The sequence below is a fragment of the Moschus berezovskii genome, chromosome 15, assembly GCF_049115385.1.
Source record: "Moschus berezovskii isolate FMDL1 chromosome 15, NW_MosBer_1.0, whole genome shotgun sequence".
NCBI lineage: Eukaryota > Metazoa > Chordata > Mammalia > Artiodactyla > Moschidae > Moschus > Moschus berezovskii.
In genome coordinates, this window is record NC_142474.1 from 13,799,850 (window position 1) to 13,814,307 (window position 14,458).

The following is a 14,458-nucleotide window of genomic DNA, read 5'->3' on the forward strand; positions in this document are numbered from 1 at the left end:
GATAACTTATAGAACCTCCTGACATGGATTTTAGTTTGAAAAACACTCCTGGAATGCATTTGAATCAGTTCTAATGAGGTGGATGAAACTGGAGCCTATTATACAGAGTGAAGTAAGACAGAAAGAAACGCACCAATACAGTATACTAACACATATATATGGAATTTAGAAAGATGGAAATATAACCCTGTATACGAGACAGCAAAAGAGACACAGTTGTACAGAACAGTCTTTGGGACTTTGTGGGAGAGGGTGAGGGTGGGATGATTTGAGAGAATGACATTGAAACATGTGTGTTGTCATATGTGAAACGAATCAGCAGTTCAGGGTCAATGCATGTTACAGGATACTCGGGGCTGGTGTGTGGGGATGACCAAGAGGGAGGATAAAGGGAGGAGGGAGGTGAGAGGGGGGTTCAGGAGGGGGAACTCATGTACACCTGGGGCGAATTCATGTCAATGTATGGCAAAACCAACCAATATAATATTGTAAAATAAAAAAAAAAAAAAAGATCAAACAATAAATAAATAAATAAATAAAAAGAAAAGAAAAACACTCCTGAAGTGAAAAATAAAATAAATTTCACTAATTTGGAATACTGAGATGACTAAACTGAGACTGCAAAGCATGATGTGGGTATCATTCTTACCATGTCTGTATTAACTAATTTTTTAAACTAAAGGTCAAATAGGTACTCTCAAACAGTGAGTTATATAGATACAATGGCCTAAATTATATAAACATGCAAGTCTAAGATACTGAAATTTAAGACTTCGAGGTGCCAAGAATTCCTTAAAATACTTAACTTCCAGACCTCCGCTAACCTGTTTTTTTGATTCCAGCCTTGAGCCAAAAAAGTCAGACTCCAGCCTTGAGCCTCCAGATCAGGGAATGGCAAGCTTTTTCTAGACAGAAAATGTTTTAGGCTTGAGGGCCATACGGTCTCTGTTCTAATTTCTCAACTTTGCCACTGCTGAATGAAAGCGACCATAGATAATAGGTAAGCAAGTTAGATGTGGCATGTTTCAATAAAGCTTTTGTACAAAAACGAGCAGCCTATCTATAGTTTGCCTACCAATATTCTAGAAGAAAGTGACATCCCAGTCAGATACTAGAAAGATCCTTCAGAAATGAGGTTGGCCACAGCTAGAAGATGAAGTTGGATGAGTGTGGCTAAAAACAGATCAAAGATAGAGAGAGAGAGAGAGAGAGAGAGAGAGAGAGAGTGTGTGTGTGTGTGTGTGCGTGCGCGCGCGCGTGTATACATATAGCCACCATGATTTTATCTGTCTTAAGTCCCTAACATCTAGGAGCCACTGTAGGTCAGACCTACTCTTCCTTAAACACTGTATTACTGGAGGTTACTGGCTGGTTTTTAGGTTAACAGAATACCAGCTCATATTGAGCCATTTAAACATAACGCCTATTCACAATTTTTAGTGTACATGAAACCCTTTAAGAAAATCGAGACTTCACTAGGCCAAGAATCTTAAATCTTTAGTGTAGAAATCATTAAAGTCAAAACTGTTTTGTAAGAACCAAGAAGAAAATTAAACTAATCACTATTTCAAAATTCTCCAGAGGTTTAAGAAATTCTGCAGTACCAGTTTCTCTTCCTTGCTCATCTGTTTCCGAGCTTCTGTCTGGGCTTTGAAATACTGGCTCATCTGGGTAAAATCACATTTGCTGAGGTTGGTGATAATATTCTTCTCTTCATTGGTCATTTCCTAGTTAAAAGAAAAGGGGGAGACAGAAAAAGACAGTAAATAAACTAATAAGCCCTCAAGTTTCTTCACAATTACAGCAAAGTATCATGTTCTCAGTCCAAGAGTATCTAGTGAGACAGTCAATCTAAACTTGAGAATTTGGGGGGGAAAAAGAAACAATTTTATTTCCTTGTTCTATTATCAAATATGCATGTGGTAGAAACATGTTTAGGATAACAATATTGAAAAGGGTAACTCTCATGTCATTTCTTAGATTCCGTAACACATTGCCACAATCTCCTAAGCATAAATACCACAGCCGAAGAAACACAAATATATATATCATTTAGTGACGAGAGAAACATTTCCACGCTCCTTCTCTCTTAGAAGCATCCTTGCTCTATTCATTTATTAAATCTTATTTTTACAGCTATTCAGAAAGTGAACTTCAGCTTAGCCTCTGTTCACATTCTCCAAATTAAGAATAAGGAAATTGTTTAAAATCACCTAGGCAAAGGATATGTGGTGTTAAGAGCAGAAAGTACCTAAAGCTAAAGAGCATGAATCAAAAGGGAACAGGACAATGCTAATGTATGTCTCTTTGCAATAGCAGACAGAGGGCAGTCCTGAGACAAACTTTCCTTTGCTGAACTGGAGCTGAGGTTTCTGTTTGACCTAATCTGATAAACTCTCCCCGCTACAGCCGCAGAAGAGCCAAGAGGAAAAGAAACACAGTTATTCTTATTGGATAGAAAACCTATATAATACAGTAAATGAACAGGGGGGAGGAAAAAACCTAACTTTCAATACAATAAAATTCATAAAACTCAAACTGTACATCAGGGAATTCTTTTGGTAAAATTATCATTTATTACTTAGTAGTAGAGATCACTGTTTTTGTTAAGGGGCTAGTATATTAATACATGGGCTACAATACCTTTCTCCAGTCTTTAAAGAAATTTTTCCTAAATATTTCCTTAGTAGTATATTCATGGTCGAGCATTTTTGCAAAGAACGTAGCTACTTCTTCCGCTTTGGGGCTCAGCTTCATGACTTTACCTAGAGACAAAAGTGGTTCCAAAAAATGAGGTGCTGTATTCACGTTCTGAGGTTAAACACTGAGGTTCTGGAGACATCGTCTTTCATAATGGTTTATTTACCTTCTGAAGGTATATATATAAAGGTCTGGTGATGCGTGGTAACAACAACAACAAAAACAGTATTATCGATTAACATCTACTTGTAAGAATTTTCCTTCTCTTTAGCAGATATTTACCTGGGTCATTCTCTGGAGACTATGCCAGTAAATTGTTCCCAGGAGCCTGCTCAGGACAGGGATGACCTGGGGGAGGCCCAGTCACTCTTCCTTTTCCTTTCAGCAAGCAGGGTCCTTTACACCTCTTCAATGGTTTTTAAAAATCAAATCCTCAGAGGGACTCCTGCCACTGCTAAGCTAAACAGCTTCTGTTCAAGAAGGGGAGGAAGGGATAGGACAGGGAGTGGAAGAAAGGAATTGTGGGGAAAAGAAATAGGCATCTTTCTTCTTCAAAGTTAGGTGGGTGGAATATGAATTAAAAAAATATATATTCATAGCAGGCAAGCCCAGATATCCCATATGAAAAAATCTAAGTAAGACCTTCCTCTAGAACTTTGCTTCTCAATGTATGGCTCATGGACCAGCAGTACTGACATCACGAGTCTGGCAGAAATGCAGAATCTCAGGCCCCACCCCAGACTGACTGAACCAGAACATACATTCTAATGAGACCCCCAGGTGGCTAGTGTACACACCAGAGTTTGAGATGCCCTGGAACACAGGCATTATTATAGAGTTGCCTCTTTCAGGGAAACAGAACTCATCCAGAACACAGGGATGACTGGGGTTCTTGGCATTATACACATTTTTCCACTGCCTTACCTGTTACATAGATATTAGTAATTCACCAAGGATTTTCACATTTATTACAGAAAACTAAAACTTAACCCAAATTCCATTTATTTCAAAACTCAGAAGACATCTCATCTCATGCTGGTTAGACAGTTTCATCACTGATTGCAGGGATGGTACAGGGAACTGGAGCTCTAAACTGAAACTTTCAGGGAAGACAAAGAACCTGCTTGAAATCTATAACTTTAAAAGGCCAACAGGTGGCGCCACTTCCCCTCTAAACCTTCTAACTCCTTGCAAAGAACACAGCTTGGGAAGGACAGGCTGGCTTCTCAGGAGGTTCCTGCACTTCAGAATTCACTCAAGTCTGAACCAGTGTTGCCAGTTAAGATGTAACATGCTTCTGATATAAAGGAAACCAGTAAGTCACTAAGAATAATACAATGAAATAAAAGGCAAGAAACAATGTAAGCTATTCTTGCATACATTTGGTATACTCTGGGAAATTCTGCTGAATTCTGTCCCAATAGAGAAAGCAATTTTGACGCCTCCTGTTTCAGATGAGCTGCCAAAAGATGAAATGACAGCTCCCAGCAGTAGAAGGGTAGGAGGATGACTTAGAGGTTCCTGGCAATAGTAGTGCTTTGTAGGAAGGGCTGAGCTCCAGGAATAAGAAACTGCTGAGTCAGAGCTGAAAACTGGAGGTTCTCAGAGGTCATTCATTGCTTCGGCCAGCCCATGCCCCTCCTCCCTGGCAGGCACTAAAGGAGTCTGAGAATTCTCTTCCCTAGAGAGTAGGCAGGACTGACGGTATCAACTTGGTAGTAAGTCAAATACAACTTCTTGACTTACTGCAGTGTGGGAGTTTACCTAATCAAAGGGAAGAAATTTGAGAAAGACCAAATGAGAAAATGTGAGAGCCCTAGAGCTGCAGCTCCGACAGGGCAAGAATGTAGAAGGGACCAGGGTGACCATGATGATTAGTTCAAGCCTTGGCTTCCCATCTCTGAAAGTAAGGGAAACCCAAAGGCTAAAGAAAGGAACCCAGCTTTCCTTCAAATCACTTTGGACCTCAAAGTTAGGCTTCACCAATTGAGTCTCCTAAAGTTCAACTCCAAAGGTAAACCTATACCAGGGCTATAGAATATCTGCGCTTTTATGATTAACTAAGGCTTTTTCTTATCATTGGAGTTTTGGCTTTGAGTCACAGTGCAGAGTCTCCAGAATGACCACTATAAGGGCTAATGGTAGAATTCTGTCCCATGCTCTCCAGTCAACACAGGTCAGAATGAGGCTATAAAATCCTGCGAGATCACACATTCCATGAGATCAGAGATTCGTCAGTATTGTCCACTGTTGGGTCTTGGTGTCTGAATACAACACGTTGAATAAATACAGTTTAAAACAACGAATCCCAGTTTTATAAGTTTGACATGTTCTTCATTTGCAAGACCCAGCCTTTCAGTATAAACTACTACCCCTTGACCTTTAAGCATCCATGGCCCGAGACCACTGCTGGTGGACAGAGACGTGCTCTTCAGCAGTTCTCCTGGCTCAGGTTCTCAAAGTTTGGTCAGCAGACCACTTGGTTCAGAAGCACCCATGATCACTCAATATCAATTAAATGAGCCCAGATCCACCTGGTAAATCTAAAGCACATGAGAGTTTGAGGAATAATGCTCTGGTCGTTTCTGGAGAAAACCCTTGGAATGAGGGAAATCAGTTGAGTATTTCTAGAGAAAACCCCTGGAATGAGGGAAATCAGTTGCATATTACCATCTGCATACTGCTATACGCCAATAAGGGAGCATCAAGGGCTACTCTCAAAATTTTCAACCCAAGGACAGAGGTCTAAGAGTGTTCGCAAAGAGCTAGGCAGGATATTTCCTCAGAGCAGCTCATCAGACTTGACTGCACAAAGGACAACAGCATAGCGTTGTACCATACAGAGTGAGTGATAGACACCTATCAGCCCTACCTAGAGGTTGATGCAGACTAATTAATTAGTCCCCAACCAAGCACTAATTCTATTTCTAGCAATGAGTAGCTTGTTAGCTTGCATTATATCACTAAAATAAAATACTACCATTCAAGTAAGTCTTTTCTAAGAACTCTTACAAAGAGTAGCTCCTTAGAAACGTCACTCAGATAAAAACATTTAGCTTGTGGACCAAGCGCTGGCTGCGACCTATGTAGCTGGACCTTTTTGAGACCACGCCTCAAAGGGAAACAAGGGAGATGAGACAGCTCCTTTCTCGTGGAACTTTTCCTGTACCAAATGGGCTTTTAAGAGTCAACGCCTGATGGCCCTTTCCCCAAACCATACAATGACATGAGAACAAAATGAAATAAACAAAAAGGATAGCACAAAACAAGATGCTTCCCCACTTTCTATTCCTAAACAGAAGCACACTCTTTCCTTGGCCAAGAATTGGACAACCTTGGAACAACTCACCATCATAGTAAAACTTGACATTCTCTGGAAGAGGTTCATATGGTGGAGCGAATACAGGACCTTTATGTTCTAGGAATTTCCATTTGATGCCTTCAGGATAGCGTTCTTCTTCCCACCTTTAAAAGACAAAGTACAACCTCATTTAGTGATCACTCTACCTGATATTGAGATTATCACTGATTAAATACCAAAATAATTATCTGCTCAACTAACTGGTGCTCTGGAATGACTCTGGTTCCCACATTCAAGATCTGGGTCAAAAACAACTAGCATCCTTTGAAACAGTCAATGCTTACAACAAAGATGATGGATTACTCAGGTGAATGGAGGAAAACACATTTCAACAGTTTAGTTCAAAGAAATTGAGTATATGAGCTCATTATTTAGCAATGATCACAGCTGTTTTATCATAATGGTGTAAAAGTAAGCCACAATCGTGTACATGATGGAGGCACTATTTTACACACTGATACAAAGGAAAAGGCCTCCTGGGAATGGAGATATTGAGTGAAGGTACGGGAAAACCACCCTTTGAGAAAGTGACGGTGGTGGTGATTTAGTCACTAAGTCGTGTCCAACCCGATGTAACCCACCAGGTTCCTCTGTCCATGAGATTTCCCAAGCAGTGAAAGTTAGGAGTCCTAACTACTGGACTGCCAAGGAATTCCCAACTCCAGTGTTTTAAAATTAAGATTCCATCCTAAGGGCTCACGATAACTTAAGCATTTAAGCAAATTAAGAGATTCACTCAACACTAAACCTCAGTTTAAAGAGAAAGAACATATCCTATGACACAAGCTGATATCACTGGATCAATAGGTGCTAGTATAGAAATAAAAATAACAGTGTTGGCCTTTTAGGTCCCCATCAATGGTTCATCAAAAAAGTTAGGAAAAACATGTACTAATCACACTTAACCCCACCAACAAACTCCCCAGTTTCTAGATCTTTTCATGAAGAATCTGTTTAGAATAAATATGGGACTAATGTTCCAATGGCTCAACCCTCACACGAAAGTACACTCAATGCAGAGTTGAAACCCTCTAAAGCTATGATGGGTAACAGGTAAAAATGGGGTCATATTTCTCATTTTTTAAGGAATCTCCATACTGCCCTCCATAGTGGATACAGGAATATGGAATGCATATCTACTTGCATTCCCACCAACAGTGCAAGAGGGTTCCCTTTTCTCCACACCCTCTCCCGCATTTATTGTTTGTAGATTTTTTGATGATGGCCATTCTGACCAGTGTGAGGTGATGCCTCCCTGTAGTTTTGATTTGCATTTTTCTAATAATGATTGACACTGAGCATTGTTTCATGTTTGTTGGCCATTTATAAGTCTTCTTTAGAAAAATGTCTGTATAGGTCTTCTGCCCGTTTTCTGATTGGGTTTTTTATTTTTCTGGTATTGAGCTGCATGAGCTGTTTGTACATTCTGGAGGTTAATCCTTTGTCAGTTGTTTCATTTGTAATTACTTTCTCCCATTCTGAGGGATGTCATTTCATCTCGTTTATTGTTTCCTTTGCTGTGCAAAAGCTTTTAAGTATTACTCAGCCATAGAAAGGAACTCATCGAAAGGTGGAAGCAACCTAGATGTCCACTGACAGATGAATGGAAAAAGAAGTTGTGGTACATACACACAATGGAATATTACTCAGCCATAAAAAGGAAACACATCTGAGTCAGTTCTAATGAGGTGGATGAACCTAAAGGTTATTAAACAGAATGAAGTAAGTCAGAAAGAGAAAGATAAATATATACTAACACACATATATGGAATGTAGAAAGATGGTACTGAAGAATTTATTTGCAGGGCAGCAATGGAGAAACAGATGTAGAGAACAGACTTATGGCCATGGGGAGAGGGGAGGAGAGGGCGAGATGCACGGAGAGAGTAACATGGGAACTTACATTACCATGTGTAAAATAGACAGACAACGGGAATTCACTGTATGTCTCAAGGAACTCAAACAGGGGCTCTGTATCAACCTAGAGGGGTGGGATGGGGAGGGAGATGGGAGAGAGGTTCAAGAGGGAGGGAGTATATGTATACCTATGGCTGATTAATGTTTGACAGAAAACAACAAAATTCTATAAAGCAATTATCCTTCAATTAAAAAATGAATTAAAAAATAAATTAAAAAAAAAAAAGGAACTCATTTGACTCTGTTCGAATAAGGTGGATGAACCTAGAACCTATTATGCAGAGTGAAGTAAGTCAGAAAGAGAAAGACAAATAACGTTTACTAACACATACGTATGGAATCTAGAAAGATGGTGTTGCTGAACTTATCTGCAGGGCAACAACAGATACCCAGATGTAGAGAACAGGCTTCTGGACACAGCAGAGTAAGGAGAGGATAGAACAACTTGAGAGAGTAGCACTGAAACATATACACCGCCATATATAGAATCAGATAGCCAGTGGAAATTTGCTGTATGACACAGGGAGCTCAAATCTGGTGCTAGAGGGGTGGGATGGGGAAGGAGGTCCCAGGAAGGAGGGGATGTGTGTGTACCCATGGCTGATTCATGTTGATATATGGCAGAAGCCAACACAATATTGTAAAGCAATTATCCTCCAATTAAAAATAAATTCTGAAAAAAAATGGAGGGCTGGGTTTAAGAAGTTTTTATGATTGAGCCTCAGCATACTGCCACCACCTGTACTGCTATTTCCAGAGAGAAAACATGACACAGTAAAGAAACCCACAGGGATCCTGACCATTTTCCCATCCCCACAATCACCAAGGAGAGGAGGAAAAGGCTCACAGTTGGCTTGTGTTTGGCAGGATGAACAAGTCTTCTTTGCCCTGAAGCAAGAGACCTGTACGTTTGCCAAACTGGTAAACAGTGTAACTGTTTTAGTGAGACAGCAAAAGGAGTAGTAAAAATGAGAGCATCTGCCATTTAAGTTCCCTGACTAGGCTGTCAATGACAGTCACTGAAGACTGGACCACTGACTTCAGAGTCTAAGAAACAAGCCTACAGTGGCAGCAAGAAAGCACAATCAATCAGTAAGAGGCCAATCATTCCTGTTCTCCACCTTTAAAGATTTACAGTGGTAAATTCAAGCACTGTGCTTAAGAATGTGCACAATTTTACAGCCAGACTTGAGAAACACATGCACTGGAGATTGTAGCAAAGGCTGCTCGGTCCCAAACCTACCGTCTTCAGTGATTCCACTTAAACCAAAACAAGAAAACAAACCATAGGTCACAGTCTCTCAGAATTAACATGTGTTAACAGTGATAAGAATTTCAACCACAGAGCCAAAATTAGGCTAGTAGACCCTTCAAGGCTAGTTATTTTCATACACACAAGGCTGGACCAGAACATAAGTATATCTGCCTCCAGGCCCAAAAAGAGCCAGGGCTCCAAAGGAAGTGGGAGAGAGCACGATGACAAAGAAATGAACTTGGTCACTCAACAAACTTACTGAGCACCCAGCCACAGACAGATATAACAGATGACGATTTACTAACTCACCACTCCAAATAACAGCCCCTGACTTATATAATCACATCATCTCATCTTAAAAAGAATTTTATTAGAGGTCATAAAAACCTTTCAATATCCTATCACTAAAAACTTTGATTAGTTTCAATGGAAAAAGAAAGAAAAATGAGAAAAATTAAAATACATGTTCTTTAGTTTTCTGACCCCAGGGAAGCCCAGATTGCCTTTGCTCTGTATTTTTCCTTTTCTACACTTCATTTCACCCACGTACGTCCACACCTGATCATACAGCTGTGCTGAGCCTTTCTGCCACTGCGGCTCTGCTCCTCTCAGCCACCTCCCTGGTCATGGATGTTTCCTCATTCCTCAGAGGTACTGGCAAGATTACTGCTCTCTATTACAAAAGCCACAGAGTAGACGCATACCAGTGGGTCTGGAACTCTACATACCAAACTACAAACAGTGGTTCCCTCAAAGCTAGAAAAGAAAAATGGGAATGGGAGAAAGAAGGAAAGGGAACTGTCATTTTCTCTTAACTCATATACCTCTGAATCATTGGAATGTTTTCAACATAAATACAAATCATGTATAATACAGATGTAGTAGCTAAAATTTTAAGAAAAGCCAGTATTAAAAATACAAATTTATTTCAAAACTCTAAACACCTAGAAGTAATCTGTTACTGCTAAACTGTCCTCGATTGAAGATAGTCTTCACTGTCTGAATCTTCATTTCCCATACTGAAGAATGCCTGTTTTCGCATATTTTGATACTTCTTAATTGTTCCTAATCTGAGAGACGTTAAACAAAAGGATGTATTATTTTTTTCTTTGCATCTTTCTTTGCTACTTGTGAGGTTGTTCATATTTTAAGATGTTTGCTAATCATGTATTTTCTTTAATGAATTGCCTTTTCCTCATTTTTCTATCAGACTGTTCCTTTCACTACTTGTTTTAAAAGACAGAGTAAACTATAGAAATCCTATGTGTGTATGGAAACATGCATAAAAATAAAGCTGCATTTAAAAATGAGAGGAAAAAGATGGATTATTCTATAAATCACGTGGGAAATTGCCTAATTTGCTTAAAAAAAAAAAAAACTCCACAAGAAAACCTGGGTGGATATTTTTATAATTGTAGAATAATAAAGACCTTTTGAAACAAGGCATAAGGAAACAGAGCCATAAGGAAAATATTTGTAAATCTGAAAAATCAAAACTAAAATCTTCTATATGGCAAATAAACTCATATCATTAAAAAAAAGAAGAAAGAAAAGAAAACAACCCTAAGGGAAAATGTTTGTAATACAATGGGCTAGGGTTCCCAACAAGAAAAAATAGCTCTGGGAAAAAAGAAAAAATAGAGTGGGACCCTGTTTTGAGATCCAATAGGGAAAGAGCTAGTTAATGGTCTCACCCAGACTTGCAAGACTTATTTCAGAATGTTAGCCCACAGAGATTCGTTCAAGTACTTCCCTCCTCCCCAAAATATCAGGTTATTAACTTTACTAAATCAACATTCTTGTTTCATCAGGTTGTAGAATCAAAGAGCTACCATTTTAACCCAGGGCTGAGATATTACCATTTCCATTTCTGCTCCTCTTCCTTCTTCGGCTTCTTTTTCTTGCTATCTGGCTCAGGAACTTTTTTATCTTTATCTTTATCCTTATTCTTGGGTTTTTTCAATTTACCATCCTACAAAGAAACATGGTGAGAAAGCACTTAACTAAGGACCAATCACACTTCTCAAAGTAGTTCTCGGGGGCCATTAAGAAGAAAAACTGGAATCATGGAATATTAAAACTGGAGAGGTTCTTAAGTCTAATACTCAATGAGGTAAAAGAATAAAAACTTACTGGTACTTTTTCTAAAGCAGTATTTCCTAAAACTCCCAGACACGTCTGGAGAAGCAGATAAAAACACTCATTCTGCAAGGGAAGAGCCTGGGAAATTGGTTTTTTGTTTGTTTATTTTTAGCCTCACTGGAGTTTGGAACAGCACTGCTAGAGGGAGAGCCCAGTGTACTATCCTCATTTATTTTAAAATCTACGCATCTTTAAACCTCTTGTGAGAGTTGGACTGTGAAGAAAGCTGATCACCGAAGAATTGATGCTTTTGAACTCTGGTGCTGCAGAAGACTCTTGAGAGTCCCTTGGACTGCAAGGAGATCCAACCAGTCCATTCTAAAGGATATCAATCCTGGGTGTTCATTGGAAGGACTGATGCTAAAGCTGAAACTCCAATACTTTGGCCACTTCACGAGAAGAGCTGACTCACTGGAAAAGACTCTGATGCTGGAAGGGATTGGGGGCAGGAGGAGAAGGAGATGGTAGAGAATGGGATGGCATCACCGACTCGATGGACGTGAGTTTGAGTGAACTCCGGGAGTTGGTGATGGACAGGGAGGCCTGGCGTGCTGTGATTCATGGGGTCACAAAGAGTCGGACATGACTGAGTGACTGAACTGAACTGAATACCATCAAATAATGGGCACGGAGACCTTTTATGTATTAAATACACCATTTGGAAGGAAATTTCTGACCAAGTCTGGTGGGAATACTTTATTAATGCCACTTGCATACACAAAATCAGGAAGTAGTAAGCAAGTACTTGGGAAGTACTACAACAATGACCAGTTCCTACCATAGTACTTATCTGAACTGTAACCTGAGATGAGCTGTCACAGTGGCATGGAAAAAGAACAAACATGTACCAATATAAAAATTTCAACACACACACACAGACAAAAATGAGCTATTCACCAGGTGAGGGAGTCCTGCTTATAGAATCTGAACTCTGCTGAAGAATATTTTCCTTTGTCCTAACTATTCAATATAATTTAAGCTTTTATTCAGCAAGATTTACATACCTTTGAAAGGTGGTTTGAGTCATCTTAAAATCAGTTACAGAATGGCAGAACTTGAGAGAACTTTGTAGACAGTTTGGTTTGACCTCTTCCAGTTATAGTCAAAGGAAACTCTGAGACAGAGGTTTTGTCACTTGGTCAAGGTCAAAAAGCTGCTATTGACCATGATGAGAGCCCAAGTTTACCAGAAAAATAACAGAATGTGACTCATGGGAATGACTGAAATATATAAACATTCTAGGAATACGTGGTAGGATGGCAATCAAGATAAACTCAGGGAAAGAAAATGACCTTTGGTGTAAAAAGAAGGGGAAAGACTATAGTACTGCACATATTTTAAAACAGAATTAGAGAATATAAAAGTATAAGTATGTCTGGGAGGATAAAATACTAAAGGATCACAAGAATTCAGATAATGTTTGCTGTTTAGGCTGAAACACCCCACAGGAAAGGGTAATGCTTTTCAGTTAAGACATTCTCTGAACAGCTTCTGAACAGGCATTCAGGTGGTTCCATCAGGAAAACTACTGGCTCCATCATATGTTCTCAAGCCTCACAATGAGATTATCAGTTACTATGAGACTACAGAACAATTCCCAGAATTGAAAAATTCCATGGCCAGCAGAGAGGTTTAATGACTTCTCTTGCCATCTGTGGTCCCTACCACGGTAAGACTGGGTCTTGATTCAGTCTTTCAGCCTGCTTTTTTTTCCTGCTCCTATAGGGAGATGTTTGCTAAGACAATTAAATAAATGAAGTCAACCATTCTTTTCCCAGATGGCTTTAACAGTTACTACTAATCTCTTCGAAATGCAGAGAAATGTATTGTTATATAAATGCAACCTAAGCATAAATGCAATAGAGAACACATAGAAAGTTGAAGTTTTAGTGAATTTCTTATTGACTAGTCTGTACTGACAGTCTACATGAAAGTGAAGTGACTACCATACTCACTACTCAACATTTCATGCTCAGTTCCTTGAGATGTCTCTCATAAACCTGAACTTGTGCCAAGAGCAGAGTCAGTTCAGTTCAGTCGCTCAGTCATGTCCGACTCTGCGACCCCATGAATCACAGCACGCCAGGCCTCCCTGTCCATCACCAACTCCCGGAGTTCACTCAAACTCATGTCCATCAAGTCGGTGATGCCATCCAGCCATCTCACTGTCTGTCGTCCCCTTCTCCTCCCGCCCCCAATCCCTCCCAGCATCAGAGTCCTTTCCAGTGAGTCAACTCTTCTCATGAGGTGGCCAAAGTATTGGAGTTTCAGCTTTAGCATCAGTCCTTCCAATGAACACCCAGGACTGATCTCCCTTAGAATGGACTGGTTGGATCTCCTTGCAGTCCAAGGGACTCTCAAGACTCTTCTCCAACACCAGAGTTCAAAAGCATCAATTCTTCGGCAATCAGCTTTCTTCACAGTCCAACTCTCACATCCATACATGACCACAGGAAAAACCATAGCCTTGACCAGATGGACCTTGGTTGGCAAAGTAATGTCTCTGCTTTTTAATATGCTATCTAGGTTGGTCATAACTTTCCTTCCAAAGAGTAAGCGTCTTTTAATTTCATGGCTGCAATCAGCATCTGTGGTGATTTTGGAGCCCAAAAAAATAAAGTCTGACACAGTTTCCACTGTTTCCCCATCTATTTCCCATGAAGTGATGGGACTAGATGCCATGATCTTAGTTTTCTCAACGTTGAGCTTTAAGCCAACTTTTTCACTCTCCTCTTTCACTTTCATCAAGAGGCTCTTTAGTTCCTCTTCACTTTCTGCCATAAGGGTGGTGTCATTTGCATATCTGAGGTTATTGATATTTCTCCCGGCAGGTTAATCGTCAGAAAAACTACAATTCCCTAAATCCAGGCCCTGATCTCTCACCTACTCATTCATGTTTCATATGATTTCATTAGACACTCCTCCTCCCTCCTTGTGAAATTAAAGGATCAGCAAAGTCCCACAGGAAAGAGGACATGGCATCTAGTGTGTCCACTTTAGAATCAAACCACGTGGGATCAAATTCCAGTTTTACCACTTAGTACCTGTGTGGCCTCGGGCAAAAGATTTCACCTCGCCATACC

The 14,458-nt window shown here is 39.9% G+C and overlaps 1 protein-coding gene across 2 annotated transcripts in view; it reads right to left on the reverse strand.

Annotated features, from left to right (window-relative positions):
* TOP1 (DNA topoisomerase I) overlaps positions 1-14,458 on the reverse strand; it is a 90,880-nt gene that overhangs the window by 20,169 nt on the left and 56,253 nt on the right. For both annotated transcript variants that reach the window (XM_055437372.2, XM_088843783.1), the window contains 4 exons: positions 11,093-11,205; positions 6,050-6,165; positions 2,644-2,765; positions 1,605-1,727 (listed from right to left, as the gene is read on the reverse strand). In XM_055437372.2, the coding sequence (XP_055293347.1) occupies positions 1,605-1,727; positions 2,644-2,765; positions 6,050-6,165; positions 11,093-11,205 (474 nt within the window). The remainder of the gene's footprint in view (positions 1-1,604; positions 1,728-2,643; positions 2,766-6,049; positions 6,166-11,092; positions 11,206-14,458) is intronic.